Source organism: Rhinoderma darwinii, chromosome 4, assembly GCF_050947455.1.
Source record: "Rhinoderma darwinii isolate aRhiDar2 chromosome 4, aRhiDar2.hap1, whole genome shotgun sequence".
NCBI classification, from domain to species: Eukaryota; Metazoa; Chordata; class Amphibia; order Anura; family Rhinodermatidae; genus Rhinoderma; species Rhinoderma darwinii.
Genome location: NC_134690.1, coordinates 238343216 through 238364231, shown reverse-complemented (window position 1 = coordinate 238364231; position 21016 = coordinate 238343216). Strand labels below are relative to the sequence as shown.

The 21016-nt window shown below is 42.5% G+C and overlaps 1 protein-coding gene across 1 annotated transcript; it reads left to right on the top strand.

Annotated features, from left to right (window-relative positions):
* The first annotated feature begins 3013 nt into the window (after positions 1-3013).
* Positions 3014-13098, top strand: FAM162B (family with sequence similarity 162 member B). Its single transcript, XM_075864245.1, has 4 exons — positions 3014-3230; positions 5060-5168; positions 8190-8298; positions 12707-13098. Exons 1-4 carry the CDS (start codon positions 3089-3091, stop codon positions 12794-12796), a joined length of 450 nt encoding a protein of 149 aa, XP_075720360.1. The 5' UTR covers positions 3014-3088; the 3' UTR covers positions 12797-13098.
* Positions 13099-21016: the final 7918 nt, after the last annotated feature.

Here is a 21016-nt window from a genome sequence, read left to right as displayed (position 1 = left end):
AACATTAGTAACACAGGTGGTAGGCTTAGATACAGGGTCTGTGTGTGATACTGTCTGACCATGACCATGTATCTAAGCCTACCACAAGGCAGGCTTAGATACAGGACCGCAGCAGACATGTCATTACACATGGGCCATGTATCTAAGCCTACCATGTAGTAGGCTTGGATACAGGGCCCAGCAGACAGGATCACACCATGTGTGTTCCTGTCTGATGGGCCTGTATCTAAGCCTACCACATGTTAGGCTTAGATACAGGGTCCCAGCAGACAGTAATCTTATACAGTATAAGATTACTGTTTGCTGGGGCCCTGTATCTAAGCCTACAATGTGGTAGGCTTAGATACAGGGCCAATCAGACAGTATCATACATGGTCATGAATCTAAGCCCACCATGTGGTAAGCTTAGATACAGGGTCCACGTGTGATACTGTCTGTTATACCCTGTATCTAAACCTACCACAAGGCAGGCATAGATACAAGACTCCAGCAGACAGTAAGAGTATACTTACCCTCCTCTTCGGCTACGGGTGCAGCGGATGTCCCGACACCATCCAGCGTCGTGACATCATGACGTGAGAAGACATCAGTACTTCCGCTGCGCTCGGGACGGAGGGTAAGTATAGTCTTATTACTATAGTAACAGGGGCCCGAGTATTTTATGACATAGGCCCCAGTAACTATAGTAAATTTTTACAGACGTGGTGTGGGGGTCCGCGGCCCAGTCGCAATTGTGACCGCTGCGACCCCTGTAGCGGTAGTTGCCCGGGGATCCGGAGCACCATGCCAAAGATCCGGGCCTTGGGCCCCGGAGGCGCGGTGCTAGCGACGCCTCTGGTAAGTGTCCATATTTTATGCAATTATATCATTGGGATACAGTTTTCTGTGGCTGGATAACCTCTTTAATGGCCTATTCTAAGGATCGCCATCAATATTAAACCCCATTAAGACAGGGCATGTCTATTGAGTGTTTGCAGTGTAACTAATTGTCATATCAAAGACAGCAAAATTTGTAGGAATCACAATTAGGATAAGCAATGTTGTGAAAACATATCTACGCTGATTTTTACAGCACTAATGCTTACAATCTGATCTGGAACCAGATTACAGTGTACCTGCCTCCGTATGTTGCAAAACCAAGTTACATTGAGATTATTGGGCATATCTAAATCTGGCAATATATTTTACAAAAGTATGTGAAACTGCATGCTTTATTTAATGCTGGCATACATTTGCACAAAGCAAAAATTATTTAAGATCCATTTAAACGTTTTTCGGAATCTTTTGGCTGATACAAATAGAAAAGGGACTCCCAGGCTGCTGCATTTACCCCATGCAATATTTTAAATCAGTGGTTGTCAACCTGCCACATCTAACGGGTGCAGTTTTATTTAGTCAGGACAGGGACAGGGGTAGAAGTGTTCAAAGGTGTAGTGACAAAGACTCAAGGGAGGTATACAATTATTTTGCAAATAGTAATATTAATGCCAGGATCACATACACAGTTTTGATGCAGTTGTTGGCTCAGTTTTTTTTAGCCAAAGCCACAAGTGGAGTCCACTCCTGTGTTTGCCTCAAAAAATGTAGTGAAAAACAGCAAGGAAAACTGCATGAATACCAAATGTGTGATTCCAGCCTAAAGAAGTTTCCCCAATGGACAATCCCTATACATCTACTGGAATGTATTCACCTAACTAGTTTCCAGTGCGGTCTCTCCCTGTCGACCAACACAATGAGTCTCTCAGCGGGGCTGGCAGAAATGTCGGGCGGCACATTGTCAACTGTTAGTCTACTGCTACATCTACATCACTGATCCCTTTTACATGAGCCCCTCTTCTCTTCTCTGGAATTTATTTGACTGTTGGCTGTTACCCAGAATAACCCTATCTCAAACCTTCTATCATTTGTCTGCTCACCATTCCAAAGAATCAACCACTGGGCTAGCTAGAGGCACAGAATCCTGGGCCCAGGTGAGTACCTTTCAACCCTAACCAAAGTTGTGGGAAAGGAGGGTGCTATTGGTGAATTGGGCAGCTCAGTGTGTTCGTTTTCCGGCTATCGTAGGAACCAGGCTGTAACATATGCTTCTTTTAGCCAGAGAGGAGAGGTACTAGAGCAGTCCTGCCCCTGGAAGTTGTGGCACAACCATATATCACATGGTCATTTGTGGCTCCCCCATTGATCACCTGATTCCTGGAACGGCTTGCTTTACAGAAGAAGTTGTCTAGTGGGGACAATCCTTTTAAAAGTCCACTGAAGTCTTATGGCAGGTACACTGTCCTCTGACTCATTCAAAGCATTCAATCTTCCTATGACGGCAAAAAAAAGACTGACAGGTTATAGCAGCTGTCAATCACTTATACGGCTGTATACATGCATAATTGCATAAAATATGCAAAAAAAACATCTTCTTATATATACCACTCGTTTATCTGATCTTTAAATTACTACATTTAAATTGCAGAATCACAGCATATACATACGTAGAGAATACAAGGAAAAAGTTCTGGGAAACAATCAAAACCGTAGGACAGGTAATTATATAATAAGGAAGTGAATGTAATCATCATGCGATATAAACAGATTATTAAACAGTAATTAAGCATTGCAGCAACTGCATTATTTGCATATTATAAGGTGTATAAGCAAAACACCTATTAAGCTAAATTCTTAAAATAACATACATGAAAGAGTTGCTGTGTGTTACATATAGGCTACAAAGTGTTACGTACATCAGAAAGGCAAATCACTTTAATGCTCCATATAATGCATATAAGTGGGTTTACCACGGCTAAAATTGTGTCCTAGAATATAGGACACGTTTATGGGTCTATTTGCTTTTATTTGATATACGACCCTGGTTATCTATTGACATACAAGTGCAAAAACAAAAAAGAATAATAAGAAAAAACGATTTCCCTTCTGTTCTCAGGACTCAGCAAAGCAAAGTCTTGGGAGCAGGGGGTGGGCTATACAGCAGTGACGTATTTGAAATGTCCAAAAAAAAAAATCTGGCCTCTTTCCATGATGTTATTTCACTCCAAGCTGGGAATATTAAGACAAATCAAACCGTGTACTGAATAGAACTATGTTCACTATTGAGTCAATGAAGAAAAGCCTAATATTAACCACGATCATGTATAAATTTGCTCATCAAACGGCAACTTTAAAACCACCAAGATATAGACAGATTGTTCCAACTCTCTATTCTGCAGACTTCAGTACTAGAGGTAAGCATTGCTTGCTGACCCTTGAGACAATTTATACAATGCAGTATTAACGCATTATACAGACTATATGAACTAAACGACATTTTTTATAAATAAGAACTTTTTTTCATACATTTTAATTAATTGTCAATATTATTTAGATTTTATAAGCATTTTAATGTATTGTAAGGCTTGAACTACACACTGTTGCAACTACATTATTGTGCTTTGTTCAACCATTCATTTTTGTTCCTATATAAAAAAATATATTTAGCTGTGCAACTTACATGTTACTGTTTGAATGAAAAAGCTGGCCAACTTTTTCCAAATTTGTGAAAATGTCTAGCAGCGTCTAGCTAAAAATATTGTCATAGTCCCATGTAAATTGGGTCAGGTGACACATTGTGTACCTACAAGTGTACATGTTCTATTCATATATTAATGTGTGTGTATATATTTTAGAAAAAGCTTCAGCCTCTAAAGTTTCTGTTTACTACAACTTGGAACTAGGAAATCACATTGATTCATGGAGGGTTTGTTCAGTAATCCCCCTAATCTAGAACATAAGTTTTAACATTAAAAAACACATATTTTGTTTCGTATCAAGACAAAAAAATATATATTATACTTTTATTTGCTGTTGTTACATATTGAAATAGTATGATTACCATATGTAGCAGCAGATGAATGTTGTCTAGAAATAGGTGTAAATCTTCGTTAGGGCAAATATTTTTAAAATACAATCCATTTTGTACAGAACAGTAATAAAGAATATATAGAAGTATATTTAAAAATGGTGGCATGCTCCATTGGATGTCGTATGTACTAAGCTTTTCTCCCCTAGAAGCATTGCTTATAAGGTAAAATATATCCGTACATATGGCACCTGAAGAGCATTATACTCTGGGACATTGAGTCCCATACGGCACCGTAGTAGAGCCAAACAGGACTCCGTGTGCCAATGACCAGCCCCTGTGCTGTGTGCATGAGGCCTCAGGCTGGGTTCACACGATCTATTTTCAGGCGTAATGGAGGCGTTTTACGCCTCGAATTACGCCTGAAAACACGGCTCCAATATGTCGGCAAACATCTGCCCATTCATTTCAATGGGTTTGCCGATGTACTGTGCCGAAGACCTGTAATTTTACGCGTCGCTGTCAAAAGACGGCGCATAAAATAACAGCCTCGTCAAAGAAGTGCAGGACACTTCTTGGGACGTAATTGGAGCCGTTTTTCATTCAATCCAATGAAGAACAGCTCCAAATTACGTCCGTAATTGACGCCTCGCAAAACGCGAGTACGAGCAATTACGTCTGAAATGCAGGAGCTGTTTTCTCCTGAAAACAGCTCCGTCATTTCAGCCGTAATTGATGTTATCGTGTGCACATACCCTTACAATAAGGCCTTATTTACACGAGCGTTGCGCATCTTGGACGTGAAAAACTGCAGTTTTTCACGTTCAAGGTGCATCCGTGCTCGGCGCTGTGTGACGCGATGTCTAGCATTCCCCATAGATGAGAGTCTATGGAGGGATGCGTGAAAAGTTAGGACATGTCCTATTTTCCCACGGACCCTTCACACGGTCCGTTGAAACAACGGCTGTGTGAACAGCCACATTGAATTACATAGGTCCGTGGGATGGCCGCGGACGTTTAACACGCTTGTGTAAATAAGGCCTAATACAGGGAGTCCTGCTGCTCAGCACTGGAGGACTGCAAGGTCCATCAATATAACAGACATACATTATTACAAAGGGTACCTTGTTATTATCTTACAATGGGTAGTCAAAGGGATTGGAAAATCATCAAATCTATTAATCTTATCTCTACTTGTGATGACCTCGTTTATAGATGAACTAAAAAGCAATATTCCTCGCTACAAGCCAAATGAGTTTGATAAGAAGATACTTAAATGGACTGGAAGATACAAATCAGAAGACGATATTCCATCAACAATTCCGTAAGAATCTAAATGTATTTAAGCGACCCTCAAGTTTACAGTAGAATTGTCAATATACGTTTGCGGGAATGTCTCGCGAGTTCCATTATGGCGCAGGGTGGAAAGGGGTTAAAGCCCCATCAGCTTTGCTTTCAATGATACTCCTTGTGGCTATCGTCTCGAACACTGTGACATGACGCCTTCTGTTACAAATAGCAGATCTGTCTGTATTTTAATCTTGCCAAAATCTTCATCTAAACATGAAAGCTTGTGTTAATCTTTGTGCATCATCCTTTGGACATTTTCCCTTTGTTCTGAAGCCAAAGGCAAAAACTCGATTTCCAGTAATGGAAATGATGCTTTTAAAAAATGACCCATATTGTAGTATGGCTTTCTCTTTCAGTAAATGCCGTCTTAGGAGGAAGGGTCTACATGGCAACTTTCATTGCACAGGATCACAACAAATTCAATACATTTGCAGAATTAACTTATATTCGTCTTGTGCTAGCTTGAGAAGGCAATACTGCATCTGAAGTTATCAACTGCAATGCATTGCCATCCGAAGCAAATGGTAGGAAACAGGCCTTAAACTAAATACACACAGGGCAGATTTGCTGCAAAAAATAAATCTGCAAAATCTGTACCTGTGTGGATTTTGATGCAGACTTGGCTGCAATTTTCACCCTTACGGCACTAGAATAGTGCATGCTGCAGATTTTTAGCATCCACACAGATTTATGAAAACCTTGTTTACTTGCATGGCACTGTAGTTTGCTGCAGATTCTCTGTGTGGAATCTTAGTACCAAGCCACCTTCTTTCATTGCTCCATGGTCCAGTTCTGATGCTGACGTGTCCATTGTAGGCGCTTTCGACAGTGGGCAAGGGTCAGCATGGGTGCTCTGACCGATCCTTTGTATTCTGACACCTTTTCATTATGACCTTTTATTTGACAGTAACCTTTTTAGCAACTTGTAAGAAAGTTGCTCTTGTGTGGAATCAAACCAGACGACCTAGCTTTTGCTCCCCAGGCACATCAATGAGCCTTGGGTGCCTATGACCCTGTTGCGTGTTCACCAGTTGCCCTTCCTTGGACCACTTTTGGTAGGTGCTAAACACTGCATGCCAAGAACACCCCACAAGACCTGCTTTTTTTAGATCCTCTGACCCAGTTGTCTAACCATCACAATTTGGCCCTTGTCAAAGTTGCTCAGATCTTTGTGCTCGTACATTTTTTTCCCTCTTCCAACTGACTATTTACTTGCTGCCTAATATATCTCAACCCTTGACGGGAGCCATTGCATCAAGACATTCAATGTTATTCACTTCCCCTGTCAGTGGTTTTAAGCTGGGTTCACATGTTTTTGAACTGTTGGGGAGAAAAACACATGTAAAAAACGCAAGTGTTTCAGCTGTAATCTGGTTTTAAATTCACTAGTCGGGCTAACAGCTGACACACATGCATTTTTTTAGATGCATTTTTCTTCCTATGTATTTTCAAAGAGGGTGGATACGCTGCGTAAAGGTACACAGTGTATCCACCTTGGTCCTCGCAGGGAATGTCGACCGATATATCGCACCAAATTGTGGTGCAGTTTTTCGTCCGGAATGTCCACTGCGGAAAACAGCACGTAAAAAAAAAAAAGTCTATAATTACCTATAGCAATGGCGTCGCGTCCCTTTGACGTCCTGCAGCCTGGCCTCCTGGGATGATGTTTCATCCCATGTGACCGCAGCAGCCTGTGATTGGCTGCAGCAGTCACATGGGATGAAATTTCATCCCTGAAGGCTTGGCTGGACGCAGTAGCAGAGAGATCGCGATTTTTGTGGCGGAATCGCAGCTTTTCCGCTGCAAAAATCGCAACAACAGCTATTTGTTGTGGGATTTACTTCCCCATTGAAATCAATAGGGAAAACCCGCAACAGAAAACCAGCGGCATAAATTGACATCCTGTGGATTAAAAAAACACATCGCAGGTCAATTTTTGAACGTTTTTTCGGCAGGTTTATTACGCTTTGTGTGGATGAGATTTGTTCAAATCTCATCCACTTTTATGCTACTGGATTACGCTGCGGATTTTAGGCAATGAAATCCGTTGTGGAAAATTTGCAGTATTTACGCAATGTGTGGACTTACCCTAACAGTTCAAACACGCAACATGTGAACCCAGCCTTAGGCCGGGGTTCACACAGGATGGATAAACTGCGAAAAAGCACGCAGCGTTTCCATCCAGTGCGCTGCAGGGAATTCTGGGCGAAAAACCGAACCAAACTGTGGTGCAGTTTTTTGCCCGGAATGTCTGCTGCAGGAAACTGCTAGCAGGCCGGCCTCCTGGGATGACGTTTCAGACGTGGGAGACCGCTGCAACCTGTGATCGGCTGCAGCGGCGGTCACCTGGGATGAAGCGTCATCCCAGGAGGCCGGCCTTCTGACTTCACCCGGGCCGGCCTCCTGGGATGACGTTTCATCCCATGTGACTGCCGCTACAGCCTGTGATTGGCTGCAGCGGTCACATCGGATGAAACATCATTCCAGGAGGCCACGCTGGAGGAAGAAACACAGACTTCTGGGTAAGAATCAGGCTTTTTTCTTCTGAATTGCATTTTTTTCCAGCAGGATCGCCGCAAAAAAACACAACTGCTATTTGTTGCAGGATTTAGCTCCCCATTGAATTCAATGGGAAATTCCCTCAACAAATAAGTAGCGTTTACGAGCATTTTTTCCGTTCAGTAATTATGCAGAGTGTGGATGAGATTTGTTAAATCTCATCCACTTTGCTGCTACTGTATTCTGCTGAGTTTTTTCCTCCCGCTTTTCTAGACTGGAAAAACGCAGCAATTCCGCTACGTGTGGACAAGCCCTAAATGTTATGGTTGAATGGTGTATTTGCACTGTCTGGTATTACAGCTCAGTCTCATTCAAGCTCCCTCAGCAACCTTTTTTTTTACATGGAATGATGTGAAGAAAAAAATCATGAAAACATCAAAACGTGTAACTAATTGCAAGTTTCCCATTCACTGCTACTTTTCCATTTCATACTTAGGTTGGAAATGCTGGTCAGAGCTCGAAACAAGGCACGCATCCAAGCATGTTACATTATGATTATTATCACAGTTGTAGCCTGCTTTGCCGTGATTGCATCCGGTAAAAAGGTAAGTAAGCTGAAAGGCTATTCATTTCTCTAACTTATCTTATCTAGATGCACTGCTCAACCTCACAATTGTTAGCCCCTATACAATCCCACAGTAAACAATTCTACATTATAGGATTTAAGAATCACTAAGCACCATTAAACAACTCAAAACTGCTTTGGCTGAATTGATTATCTGTAAAATCTGAAGATGTCAAGCGCCATCTGCTGGTAAATGAAAATTTTAATATTGAAATACTACTACTTACGTTAGCCCTTTTCCATTGTCAACCCAATCCAGCTTTCTGGTGAACAGCAGTCATATTGTATTGGTGGGGGTCCAAGCACTGAGAACCCCACCAATCGCTAGAACGAAACAGCTGAAGCCCTCGTGTGAGCGCTCAGCTGCTTCGTGTCTTTTCGGCTTTTTACGGAAAGACAATGTATCGGAGTACGGGCTCATAGACTTTGTATTGAGTCTGTACACGATACATTAATTTCCGGAAAAAGCCGAACAGACACGAAGCAGCTGAGCACTCACACGAGTGTTTCACCTGCTTCATTCTAGCGATTGGTGGGGGTCTCAGTGCTCGGACCCCCACCAATCCAAACTTCTGACATGTCACTATGACATGTCAGAAGTTTGTCGAACGTTTAGCTACACTTTAACAGTTTATGAGATATTTGTCTTCAGTGGCACAAACTGGGCACAACATATTGTGCACTAAATTGACATATCAGTGCAAAATTGTCATCCGCTGGGCACTAATTTTTAATGTACTGTAGAATCACTTGTGGGGTCAAAATGCTCACTACACCCCTTAAAATGCCCTAACGGGTGTAGTTTCCAATATGGGCGTCACTACTTGGGGGTTTGTTTTACTATTTGACTTCCGAGCCCTACAATTGTGGGCCAATACTGTGAAATTCACCAAAATAGACCTCAAATGCGCATGGTGAGCATACTCATTTGTCCAGGCAAATGATATATGCCTTGAGGGGTGCAGTTTCCAAAATGGGGTCACTTTTTGGGGCTTCCACTGTACTCTGGTACCTCAGGGGTTTTGCATATGCGACATGGTGGCCAAAAACCAATACAGCTGCATGCCAAATAGCGCTCCTTCACTTTAGAGCTTTGCTGGGTGTCCAAATAGCAGTTTATGACCACATGTGGGGTATTGCCGTAATAGGGAGAAATTGCTTTACAAATGTTGGGGTGCTTTTTCTCCAGTATCTTTTGAGAAAATAAAGACATTCTACAATTTAGTGGAACAAAATGTAGATTTTCATTTTCACGGCCTAATTCCAATAAATTCTGCAAAAGACCTGTGGGGTCTAAATACGCACTATACCCCTAGATAGATTTCTTCAGGGGTTTAGTTTCCACTATTTTGTCCCCTCAGAGGCTTTGCAAATGAAACATGGCACCTGAAAAAAAATCAAGCAAAATTTGAGCTCCAAAAGCCAAATGGCGCTCCTTCCCTTCTGAGCCCTGCTGTGGGTCCAAACAGCAGTTTATTACCACATATGGGATATTGCCGTACTCAGAAGAGTTTGCTTTACAAATGTTGGAGTTCTTTTTCTCCTTTATCTATTGTGAAAATGGAAAAATCTGAGCTAAAACTACATTTTATTAAAAAAAACGTAGATTTTCATTTTCAGAGCATAATTACACTAAATTCATCAAAATACCTGTGGGGTCAAAATGCCCGCTATACCCCTTGATAGATTCCTTGAGGGGTGTGGTTTGGCAAATGGTGTCTTTTTTTAGGTGTTTTCTTTGTTTTGGCTCCATAAGACCTCTTCAACTCTGACATGGAGCCTACAATATATTCTAATAAAAATAAGGCCCCAATATTCACTAGGTGCCCCTTTGCTTCTGAAGCCTGTGTTTCCATCCAGTGGCTAGGGCCACATGTGCGATATTTCTAAAAACTGCGGAATCTGGGCAATAAATATTGAGTTGCGTTACTCTGGTAAAACCTTTTGTGTTACATAAAAAAATGGATCAATACTGATTTTCTGCAAAAAAAATTACATTTGTAAATTTCACCTTTAATTTGCTTTAATTCTTGTGAAACGCCTAAAGGGTTAAGAAACTTTCTAAATGCTGTTTTGAATACTTTGAGGGGTTCAGTTTTTAAAATGGGGTGATTTATAGGGGGTTTATAGTATAAAAGGCCCTCAAAACCAGTTCAGAATGGAACCGGTCCCTAAAATAAGGCTTTTGAAATTTTCTTGGAAATGTGAGAAATTGCTGCTAAAGTTCTAAGCCTTGTAACATCCTAGAAAAATAAAAGGACATTCAAAAAAGATGCCAACATAAAGTAGACATATGGGAAATGTGAAATAGTAGCTTGTGGGACACTTTGGAGAAATGGCCGTACCACTGGTTCCACAACCAAATCAATGTAGCGCCAAGCTGTTAGTGTAACTGAAATGAAGACTAGAGCGGTCCGGCTACCATACATTATACCACCCCACAGCATGATTCTGGGAGTAGGACCGGTGTGACGTTCCCTTGTGAAGGCCTCTTCATGGCTTTGCCCACGTGGTCTCCAGACCAATCCACGGCTATCATTGCGTCCGAGACAAAAGCCTGACTCATCGGTGAAGAGAATAGACCTCTATGCCAGCCGCCATAGTCGACTTGCTGTGCACCATGATAGCCTATGAGAGCAGTGGCGTGTGGTCAATGGAACTCCTGTAGCTGGATGTCTGGCTCGTAGTCAAATGTCGTGCAAACGCCTTTTGATGGTTTGTGTTGACCCTGGTTGCCGTCCTAGGCTTGAGATGTGACATCCAATTTCACTTGCAGAAGAGAATGGCTCACTACGCGCCATTCTTCCAATAAGACGATCTGTCCTTGCAAAGGTTCTCCTCCGTGCACCTCTTGCTTTCATTCCCGTCCCTTGTTGTTCTCCCAACCTCTAAGACACGCAACATTGAACAGTGCTGACACCTCGGCCTAGGAGTGTAATGATCTGCTGGAGTGATAAACCAAGGTCTCTCAATTCAAAGATTCTGCCCCTCTCAGTGTGCGACAAGTGGTGATAACAGGCACGTTGATGAATAGGAGGCATTGCACAATCATCCCACCACTTCATCCAATTTTTGTGGTTTCATGTGGCTAAAGAACTTTGTTTTCGATCTGGCTTTTATGCCCCTCCCACATGTCACAGATGGGAGCTAGGTGCTTTAATATTTGTGGCCAAATGCACCATCACCAATGGCAAATGAACTGTACATATTGTCAAAGTAAAAGTGGATATTCAAAATTCTGCTTCACTTTATATGTTTGCAGATCTTAACGACACCTGCTACTTCCTCAACTTGCATAACCGTACGGCTTGCCCTTCTTGGTGCTGCAATTTCAATGTTGAGGAGTGTAGCTGTAACAACGCTCTGTACTTCCCACACCGGGAAGAATGTATATAATATTTGTGGCAAAATGAGCAACGGCAAATGAACTGTACATATTATCTAAATAAAAGTTAAAGTGGATATGCTAACTTTCTGCTTCATTTTATATATTTGCAGATCTTAGCGACACCTGCTGCTTCCTCGATTTGCATAACCTTAGGGCTTGTCCTTCCTGGTTTTGCAAATTCAATGTTGAGGAGTGCATATATATATATATATATATATATATATATATATATATATATATATATATATATCCAAAATCAAAAACTAGACAGCACTCCAAGCTAGAAGGTGAAAAATAAAGAGCTTTTATTTAGCCCAGGTGCAACGTTTCGACTCCACACACTAGAGCCTTTCTCAAGCACACTAGAGCCTTTCTCAAGCTCACTAGAGCCTTTCTCTTGCTTGAGAAAGGCTCTAGTGTGTGGAGCCGAAACGTTGCACCTGGGCTAAATAAAAGCTCTTTATTTTTCACCTTCTAAGGCCTCATGCACACGTCAGTATTCTGGTTAGTATTTTGCTTCAGTATTTCGAAGCCAAAACCAGGAGTGGGTCCAAAACACGGGAGAGGTGCAAACCTTTCCATTATAGGTTTTCTCTGTTTATGTTCCACTACTGGTTTTAGCTTCCAAATACTGAAGCAAAATAGGGACCAGAATACTGTGCATGTGTGAATGAGGCTTAACCTGGAGTGCTGTCTATTTTTGGATTTCTATATTTGATTGGGGACGACGGTTAAGTCCCTGAGACGCGAACCCGCTCTGATTACCTGTGCTGCTGGACTTTGGATGCAGCTCTGGTGATATAATGGACTGATGAGATTAGAAAAGTTATTAATGAGCACTGATCAACATAATGTATGTGCTGTTGTCCATGTTTACTTTTTTTAGTACAGAAATGCGGGCTATAATACATAAGCAACAACCTCTATTTTCCATGTTCGTTTTTCATGTTTGACTTCATACAAGTAATTTGATCTATATTTTTTCTATTGTATTTTACAGGCTGCTGCACGTCATGAGTCACTTACCAGTTTGAACCTAGCAAAGAAAGAAAAGTGGCGTAAAGAAACAGAAAATAAACCCGCGTCATGAGTCACTTACCAGTTTGAACCTAGCAAAGAAAGAAAAGTGGCGTAAAGAAACAGAAAATAAACCCGGAATTGGTGCAACAGATCATGACAAATAGATCCAAATGATTCATCCCATCTATAGGCTTGGAATATTAGAATTGATAAGAGTAATACTTGTATCAGCATATTTGAGTGTATGATTATAGGTGTTCTACATAGTACATTGGGTATACTTACATTGAAAATATCACTATTTGAAGAGAATACATTTGTGCACAAGCTAAAACTGTACTGCTGTTCAATTAAAGTGTATAGTTTTAAATTTTTTTATTATTTTTTTTGCATAAATCTGTAGTACATCTGATAACATGAAATGTTATTATATATTTTATATGGGTAAAATGGCATCTTCCTTATCTTACAGAAGTCTGTAGCACCTTTTTCTCTGCCGGCAGGCTGTCTGCAACTATTCAGAAACCGCCTCATCAGGGGCGTAACTAGGAAAGACTGGGCCCCATAGCAAACTTTTGACTGGGGCCCCCCCTCCCCTGGGTGTCACACAACCCCCCCCCCCCTTGTAGATAGTGCCTTCTTTACAGCCCCCCCCCCCCCTGGGATACATGTCCTGTGGAGAGGGGATACATGTCCTGTGGAGAGGGGGGGGATACATGTCCTGTGGAGAGGAGGGGATACATGTCCTGTGGAGAGGGGATACATGTCCTGTGGAGAGGGGGGGATACATGTCCTGTGGAGAGGAGGGGATACATGTCCTGTGGAGAGGGGATACATGTCTTTTGCTCTATTTTGCGCCTTCAGGACCAGACACCGTTTAGCCATTTTTAGCACGTGTTAGTTAAATGGCTATAACTTTTTTATTTGTTGGGCTAACGACGTGATTTTTGCGACGTTTTTTCCGTAGACAATGCAGGTTTAATTTTTTATCGTTTTTATACACACCTTTTTTGCTATTTTAGAATTTTTATTCATAAAGTTGGAAAATAATAGTAAAAAAATAAGCTTTTTTACATTTCAGCTATTTTTTTTTTGGTAATAACATAGTTTTACCCTAAAATAGACCTTTTATTTGTGATCGTCATTGTCTACCGTAAATTTTTATATATTACATGTCTATATTAGGGTAATTGGGCCAGCGCTAGCGTTACAACAATGATTGGCGGGGGAACGTTTTTTTTTGGGGTGGGTATTTTATGTGTATTTATTATTTACATTTTTTTTGCACTTTACTTTATTATTTTTTTATTACTATGGTCTGTCCCTCAAAGGTCAAAAAAGACCTTTGGGGAACTTTATATATATTTTTTCTTTCTTTTACACCATCTTTTCCACTGTAACTGGAGCTGCACAGCAGCCCCAGTTACAGGGGAAATCAGCCCTCTCATAGTGACTATTGTCACTAATAGGGCTGTGCTGGGTCTAGTTAGACCCAGCAACAGTCTGCCACTAACGGCATCGGGCGATCATGTGACCAGTCACATGATCACCGGGAGGAATAGAGACAGCGCCGCTGCTGCTGTCTCTATTCCTGTACACAGCGCACATTCAGCGCTGTGTACAAGTGATCAGAGAAGACAGAAGCAGCGAAAGCTGCTTCTATCCTCTTCTCAGGGTCCCCGGCAGTCACTGACAGCCGGAGACCCGACATTCAGCTGCCCGATCGCGCGGGCAGCAAGTTAAAACCCGAGCCGTAGAAAGTCTATGGCTCGGGTTTTAAGGACCCTGACCGCTGGCCGTAAAAATACAGCCAGCGGTCGGGAACCAGTTAATGGCAGAGTGGGGAGATACCTCCCTGCTCTGCCGTAGTGTTCAGTGGCGTCCCGCTGTAGAAGCCATAGCGGCTGCTAGCGGAGCCTCCGGCCATGGTGGGGGCCCGTGCCAGCTGGCGACACGGGCCCCCTCATGCCGCGGGCCCCGTAGCAGCCGCTACTGCTGCTACGGCGGTAGTTACGCCACTGCGCCTCATTCACCAAAAAAATCCACTAAAGTGTAGCTGAACGTTTGACGTTTTCGCACATCACACACCCATTGAAGTCAATGGGTGCGTGAAAATAACGCATGCCACACGGAGGTACCTCCGTGGGACGTGCGTGATTAGCGCAACAGCAGGCAAACTATGATTGCAAACAGAGAAGCACCACGTGCTTTTCTGTTTACAAACATACAAACAGAGTGTCATGACGGCGGCTGCGCGAAAAGCACGCAGCCGCGCACCATATGGTGATGACACACGGATCTGTTAAGTGCATTTGCGTGCGCAAAACGCTCGTGTAAATCTGTCCTAAAGATAAATAAAAGATGAGAAGGAGGGGGATGTAGCTGCAGTATCTATTCCTCAGTATGTGCATGAGACTGTCTGCTATGAGGGGGAAACATCAAGGGGAGACATCTCATTGACTCAGGGCACAAAGCACAGTTCTTACATCACATTAGGTAGAGCCCATTCAGCAAACATGGAGAAAGAACATTTACAGAAACCAGCAGAGGGAAGGGAAATGATCCACAATGTGCACGGTAGACACAGCAGTTTCGGTTTCACAAGTTGTTGAGGAATCATGGAGGAGGCATGATCAGTGTCCACTATTTATTCAATACTAGAGTTTATTGCTTCACCTTCTAAGACTAAAGGTATGTTCACACGCAGAGTCAAAAACGTCTCAAAATACGGAGCTGTTTTCAAGAGAAAACAGCTCCTGATTTTCAGACGTTTTTTGTACCACTCGCGATTTTCGCAGCGTTTTTTGCAGCGTTTTTTTATGGCCGTTTTTGGAGCTTTTTTCAATAGAGTCTATGGAAAATGGCTCCAAAAACGTCCCAAGAAGTGTCCTGCACTTCTTTTTCGTGGCGTTTTTTTTAGGCGTAATAAAACGCAGCGATAAACGCTCCGTCGGAACAGAAAGCCGTTTTCACATTGAAATAAATGGGCAGATGTTTGGAGGCGTACTGCTTGCAATTTTTCGGCCGTTTTTCGTGCGTTTACGACCCGAACAACGGCTGAAAATAGGCCGTGTGAACATACCCTAAGGCCCCATGCACACGACAGTAATTTTTATCCGTAATTACGGAATCTGTACTCACGATGAAATTGCGGACGCATTCATTTCTATTGGTCACGGACACCCTTCTGTATATTTACAGTTGTGTTTCCAAGCCGTAATAATGATCCGCAAAATATAGAACATGTTCTATTCTTGTCTGCAAGTATGGCACGGGCTCTCCCAGGTGCTTCCGCAATTGCGGACGGCTACAGATGTGTTTTTGCAGCCGTTGGATCCGTATTTTCAGACAGTAAACACCATTACAGTCGTGTGCATTAGGCCTCAGTTTACACACAGCTTTAAATATAAGATGTGGGACCAGTTAGAAAAAACGAGTTACTTGCAGATTTTGATGTGGATCTGGTTGTGGATTTCACCTATTGTATTGTAAAATTCTCAACAGACAGGGCATGTTGTCTAGAAACCTACTGCAGATATTTTGCAATGCTCGTGGATGGGGTTTGATTGGGGTCTTTCTAATGCCTGATTACACGACGGGATCCAATCCAATTTTTGGCTCTAAATATATTGCTCCCATGAGGAAGCATAATACAGCGAGGAAGCATAATACAGCTGCTTGAATGCAACCTGAAGGCACTTTGACACGGGCCAGTTATTGGGCAAGTGAGCATTCACAGCATGCTCGTTCCTGATCATTATCCTGTGTACACAGGGCAACGATCAGACGATCAAACGCTCATTCATCGGCTGATTGTAAAGTTTATGCAGCCTGAAATATTATCGTTGTTGGCAGCACATCTCCCTGTTTAAACAGGGAGATGTGCTGCGAACATGATCGAAATGCCTGAGGACGAACGATCGTCGTAACGAGTGCTCGTCCCCATACATTACTGATCATAGCTCCTTGTATAAAGAGCAAACGAGCGCCGATCAACGAGCTCATTTACAAGGCCCATGTTGGGCCATGAAACAGGACCCTTAGGCGGAATTCACACGACAGGGTTTCCCGGCCGGGTGCCGGCCGTTCATATATCGGCCGTCACCCGGCTGCATTAGGAACAATAGACCCCTAATGGGGCTATTCACACGACCGATTTTTTGACGGGCCGGGAAACTGGCCGTCAAAAAATAGGACATGCCCTATTTTCGGCCAGGTACCCAGCCGCCCGGCTCCCATAGAAGTCTATGGGGTTGGATAATACACGGCCATCACCGGAATGTGTTCCGAGTGATGGCCGGGTCTACCGTCGCTCGCGCACTCTCTCCTCCTCCTCACAGCGTAGAGTGCATGTGAGGAGGAGGAGGGTCTTTTTTTGCTCCCTGTAGGTGTCGGAATCCCCAATCCCCGGCCGGGGATTGGGGATTCCGCTACAGGAGAAGTGCGTGACTACACTGTCCATATATGGACACAGCGATGTCACTCACTTCTGCAGCGCAATCCCCGACTCTATGGCCGGGGATTCCGCTACAGGAGAAGTGAGTGACTACACTGTCCATATATGGACACAGCGATGTCACTCACTTCTGCAGCGGAATCCCTGACGCTATGGCCGGGGATTCCGCTACAGGAGAAGTGAGTGACTACACTGTCCATATATGGACACAGCAATGTCACTCACTTCTGCAGCGGAATCCCAGACGCTATGGCCGGGGATTCCGCTACAGGAGAAGTGACTACACTGTCCATATATGGACACAGTGACATCACTCACTTCTGAAGCGGAATTGCCGACCTGTGGCAGGGAATTCCTCTCCAGGAGAAGTCAGTGAAAACACGGGGATTCCGCTCCTTCAAGGAGCTAAAGTGGGGCTAGCACATAGCAGAGCAGGGAGATACCTCCCTGCTCTGCTATAGTGGCGTCGCTACAGTAGTAGCAGCCGCAGCAGCAGCAGCTGCTAGCGGCGCCATGGAAGGTGTCGTCGGGCTAGGGCGCTTTTAAAACAAGCAGGAGAAGGGAGCCAGCGCAGTGCTCCCTTCCACCTGCTGTACACCCCGGCCCTGCCACACAGTGTACAGCGTACAGCCATTCGTCCGAATGGCATAAACTCCTCCTCCTCACATGCACTCTGCGCTGTGAGGAGGAGGAGATAGAGCGCAAGCAACGGAAAACCCGGCCATCACTCGGGACACATTCCGGTGATGGCCGTGTATTACCCGGCCCCATAGACTTCTATAGGAGCCGGACGGCTGGGTACCCGGCCAAAAATAGAGCATGTCCCATATTTTGACGGCCGGTTTTCCCGGCTGTCCAAAAAATCGGTCGTGTGAATAGCCCCATTAGGGGTCTATTATTCCTAATGCAGCCGGGTGCCGGCAGATTTATGAACGGCCGGCACCCGGCCGGGAAACCCTGTCGTGTGAACGAGGCCTTAGGCTTTATTCAGACTGACGTTTTATACCGGTGTTTAACTATCTATGTTCTGAATGTAACACCTGGAACCCCATTGTTCTAATTAAATTAACCTCACGCACTATAGCGATGATCTTTAGTGCTGTAAGCATGATCCATTAGAATAGCAGCGGTCCAGATATCACATCCAGAATATTGTATAATACCGTCCAACTAAATGAGGTTTTAGGCCACTTTCACATGAACGTAATATGGACGTATTTCTGCGCCTGTATTATGGCCACAATTTCTGGGCCGAACATGGGTCTGATGTCCCGAACTAACAGCATCATAAGTCTCTATGATACTATTAGTTCAGATCAATATGACCACGGTAAGACTGCCAGAAAGCCCAGATTGGTGGCGTGCTACAGGGATGGTTGACTTTCTGGAAGTTTCTCCCATCTGCACACAGTTTCTTTGGAGCTCAGCCAGCTTAAAGAAACTCTATCACCACATTATAAGTGGCCTATATTGTACATGATGTCATCGGCGCTGTAATGTCATTGGCGCTCATTTTTGACTGAGTTATGACCTATTTTAGCTTTATGCAAATGAGTTTCTCAATGGACAACTGGGCGTGTTTTACTATATGACCAAGTGGGCGTTGTGGAGAGAAGTGTATGACGCTGACCAATCAGTGACCAATCAGCGTCATACACTTCTCTCCATTCATTTACACTGCACATAGTGTTCTTACTAGATCACTATGTGCAGCCACATACACAAACACTAACGTTACTCAAGTGTCCTGACAGTGAATAGACATGAGCTAAACACAAGAAATGGTTATAAACCATACCTAATAGAAATCCCAAAATATGCAATCCATATATAGCACGGTGCCGTTTCGGAGAGCAACAATTCAAAAAGAAAAAAACAAAAAATATTTTCCAAAACATACCAGGCACTCTTTGGGATAAGAATAATTTTATATAAATTTTTATTAAATTCCATATAAAAATATATTTTAAAGATTTTTCATATATAAATATATCTCTTTCCTCTTTTATCCATAATACAAAGATTTTTTATAGGAAAAGAAAAGGGTTTGAGAAAACACATTTGTTTCAAACTAGATGTACATAATTTTAAAAAAAAAAAAAAAAAAAAAAAAAAAATGTCTCCTGGCCAGGATACCAACACAGACTTTTATAACATTACTGCCATTAATTTATCCCCCTCTAAACACAATGACATGTCATGATGAGATATCTAGGTAATAGGTGTTCTATACATAAGCCAAAATCAGACCCATATAAGAGAATTGCTATAAGAACCGGTTCTGAAGATTTTTTTATCCAGACACCATTGGTCTCCGTTCACACTTGCGCTTTTTTCTTTTTACTCCTTCTTTTCTAATTTTGGTCCGAAACCAACAGAAACAGTTCCTCTTGTGTGATAGCAATGCAATTGTATATAAGGAGTTAAATATTCATCTTTAAATCTTCCTATACTCGGGGGCAGCCGAGATTTCACCCAAAGGTGAGCAAATTTAAGCAATGGAGCACGCTCCTACATTCAAGAGTCGGAATCCTGCTATGCTGGTATCCACGTTAAATTTTTATTCAGACACCATTGGTCTCAGTTCACACTTGCAGTTTTTGCTTTTTCCTCCTTCTTTTAAAATTTTGGTCCGAAACCAACAGGAGCAGTTCCTCTTATATAATAGCCATGCAAATATAGATAAAGAGTTGAATACTCATCTTTATGTTGATCTCGCAACTCAAGGTGGACTGAAAGTTCACTCTTTTTCACTATGTTCCTCCTCCTGGAGCAATTGTAGAGTTAAGGCAGATTTTAAAAAAATATATCAATCGCGTTTTTCACCCCTTCAATCTCATCATTGGCAGATCACAATTCCCACATGGAAGGTTCTCCTTATATCCACTCCATCCACGGTCAATCCTTATGTTGAATAGCTTGGATCTTCCTATACTCGGGGGCAGCCGAGGTTTCACCCAAGGTGAGCAAATTATAGCAATGGAACACACTCCTCATTGGAGAGTCGGTATCGTAATATGCTGGTATCCACGTTGGTTTTTTCTGGCAACACTGGAGACTACAAGACGAGGCAAGGTTGACGTCACTACCTGCCAGGTGTAGACTAATTGATCAGCTGACATGTTTCATCCCGAACCAGGATTTCCTCAGAGCCATTTTGTGAGTTCAGTAAAGTCTGGCCTCTTTATAGTGCCAAATTTAAAGGGAACTGAACCCATATGTAAAAATATTACATTAAGTACTCATAGAATCCAATGATTCAAATCCAAAACGTCCAATTATACACATGTTTTGTCCATATTTATAGATTCCCCTCAGTATTTCATCATACATTTCTATCCGGGAATATACATATATATAAAATACCAAAACATATACACACAGTACATTGCAAGTAAATTCCCATTTTTTGGATTAAGAAAAATTCATTTATCCCTAACAAACCCATTAGTGATCAGCAGTGTCTATAATAAATAAAATATAACAGAAAATTATATAAATAATAAATAAGAAAATAAAATAAAAAAATAAATAAATAAAAATAAATAAAAAATCCAAAAAATTAAATAAATGATGAGAGATCCATGTTGCATTTCAGATGGTATAACACTAATTTGACGCTGCACCTGTCAACGGACTGTCCATAAAGCATTAAGCCCATAAAGTACCTATTTATTACAGTAATATGATAGTGTCCCGCTAATTTTTATCTGCCGAAAATCAGGCAAGGCATCCTCTGTACCCGGGTGACAGGGAGTGGGTCCAACCCCGAGAATATTTCCGGAGGGACCGAGTCCCCATCACCCAGGGACAGAGAACATCCATAGGACCTAT

Bases quoted from the DNA above. Each gene is read 5' to 3' on its own strand.
- FAM162B (XM_075864245.1), top strand. From the start codon at position 3,089: ATGTTCACTATTGAGTCAATGAAGAAAAGCCTAATATTAACCACGATC. The intron at 3,231-5,059 runs GTAAGCATTGCT...CCTCGTTTATAG, and splicing joins TGCAGACTTCAGTACTAGAG to ATGAACTAAAAAGCAATATT. The intron at 8,299-12,706 runs GTAAGTAAGCTG...TGTATTTTACAG, and splicing joins TGATTGCATCCGGTAAAAAG to GCTGCTGCACGTCATGAGTC.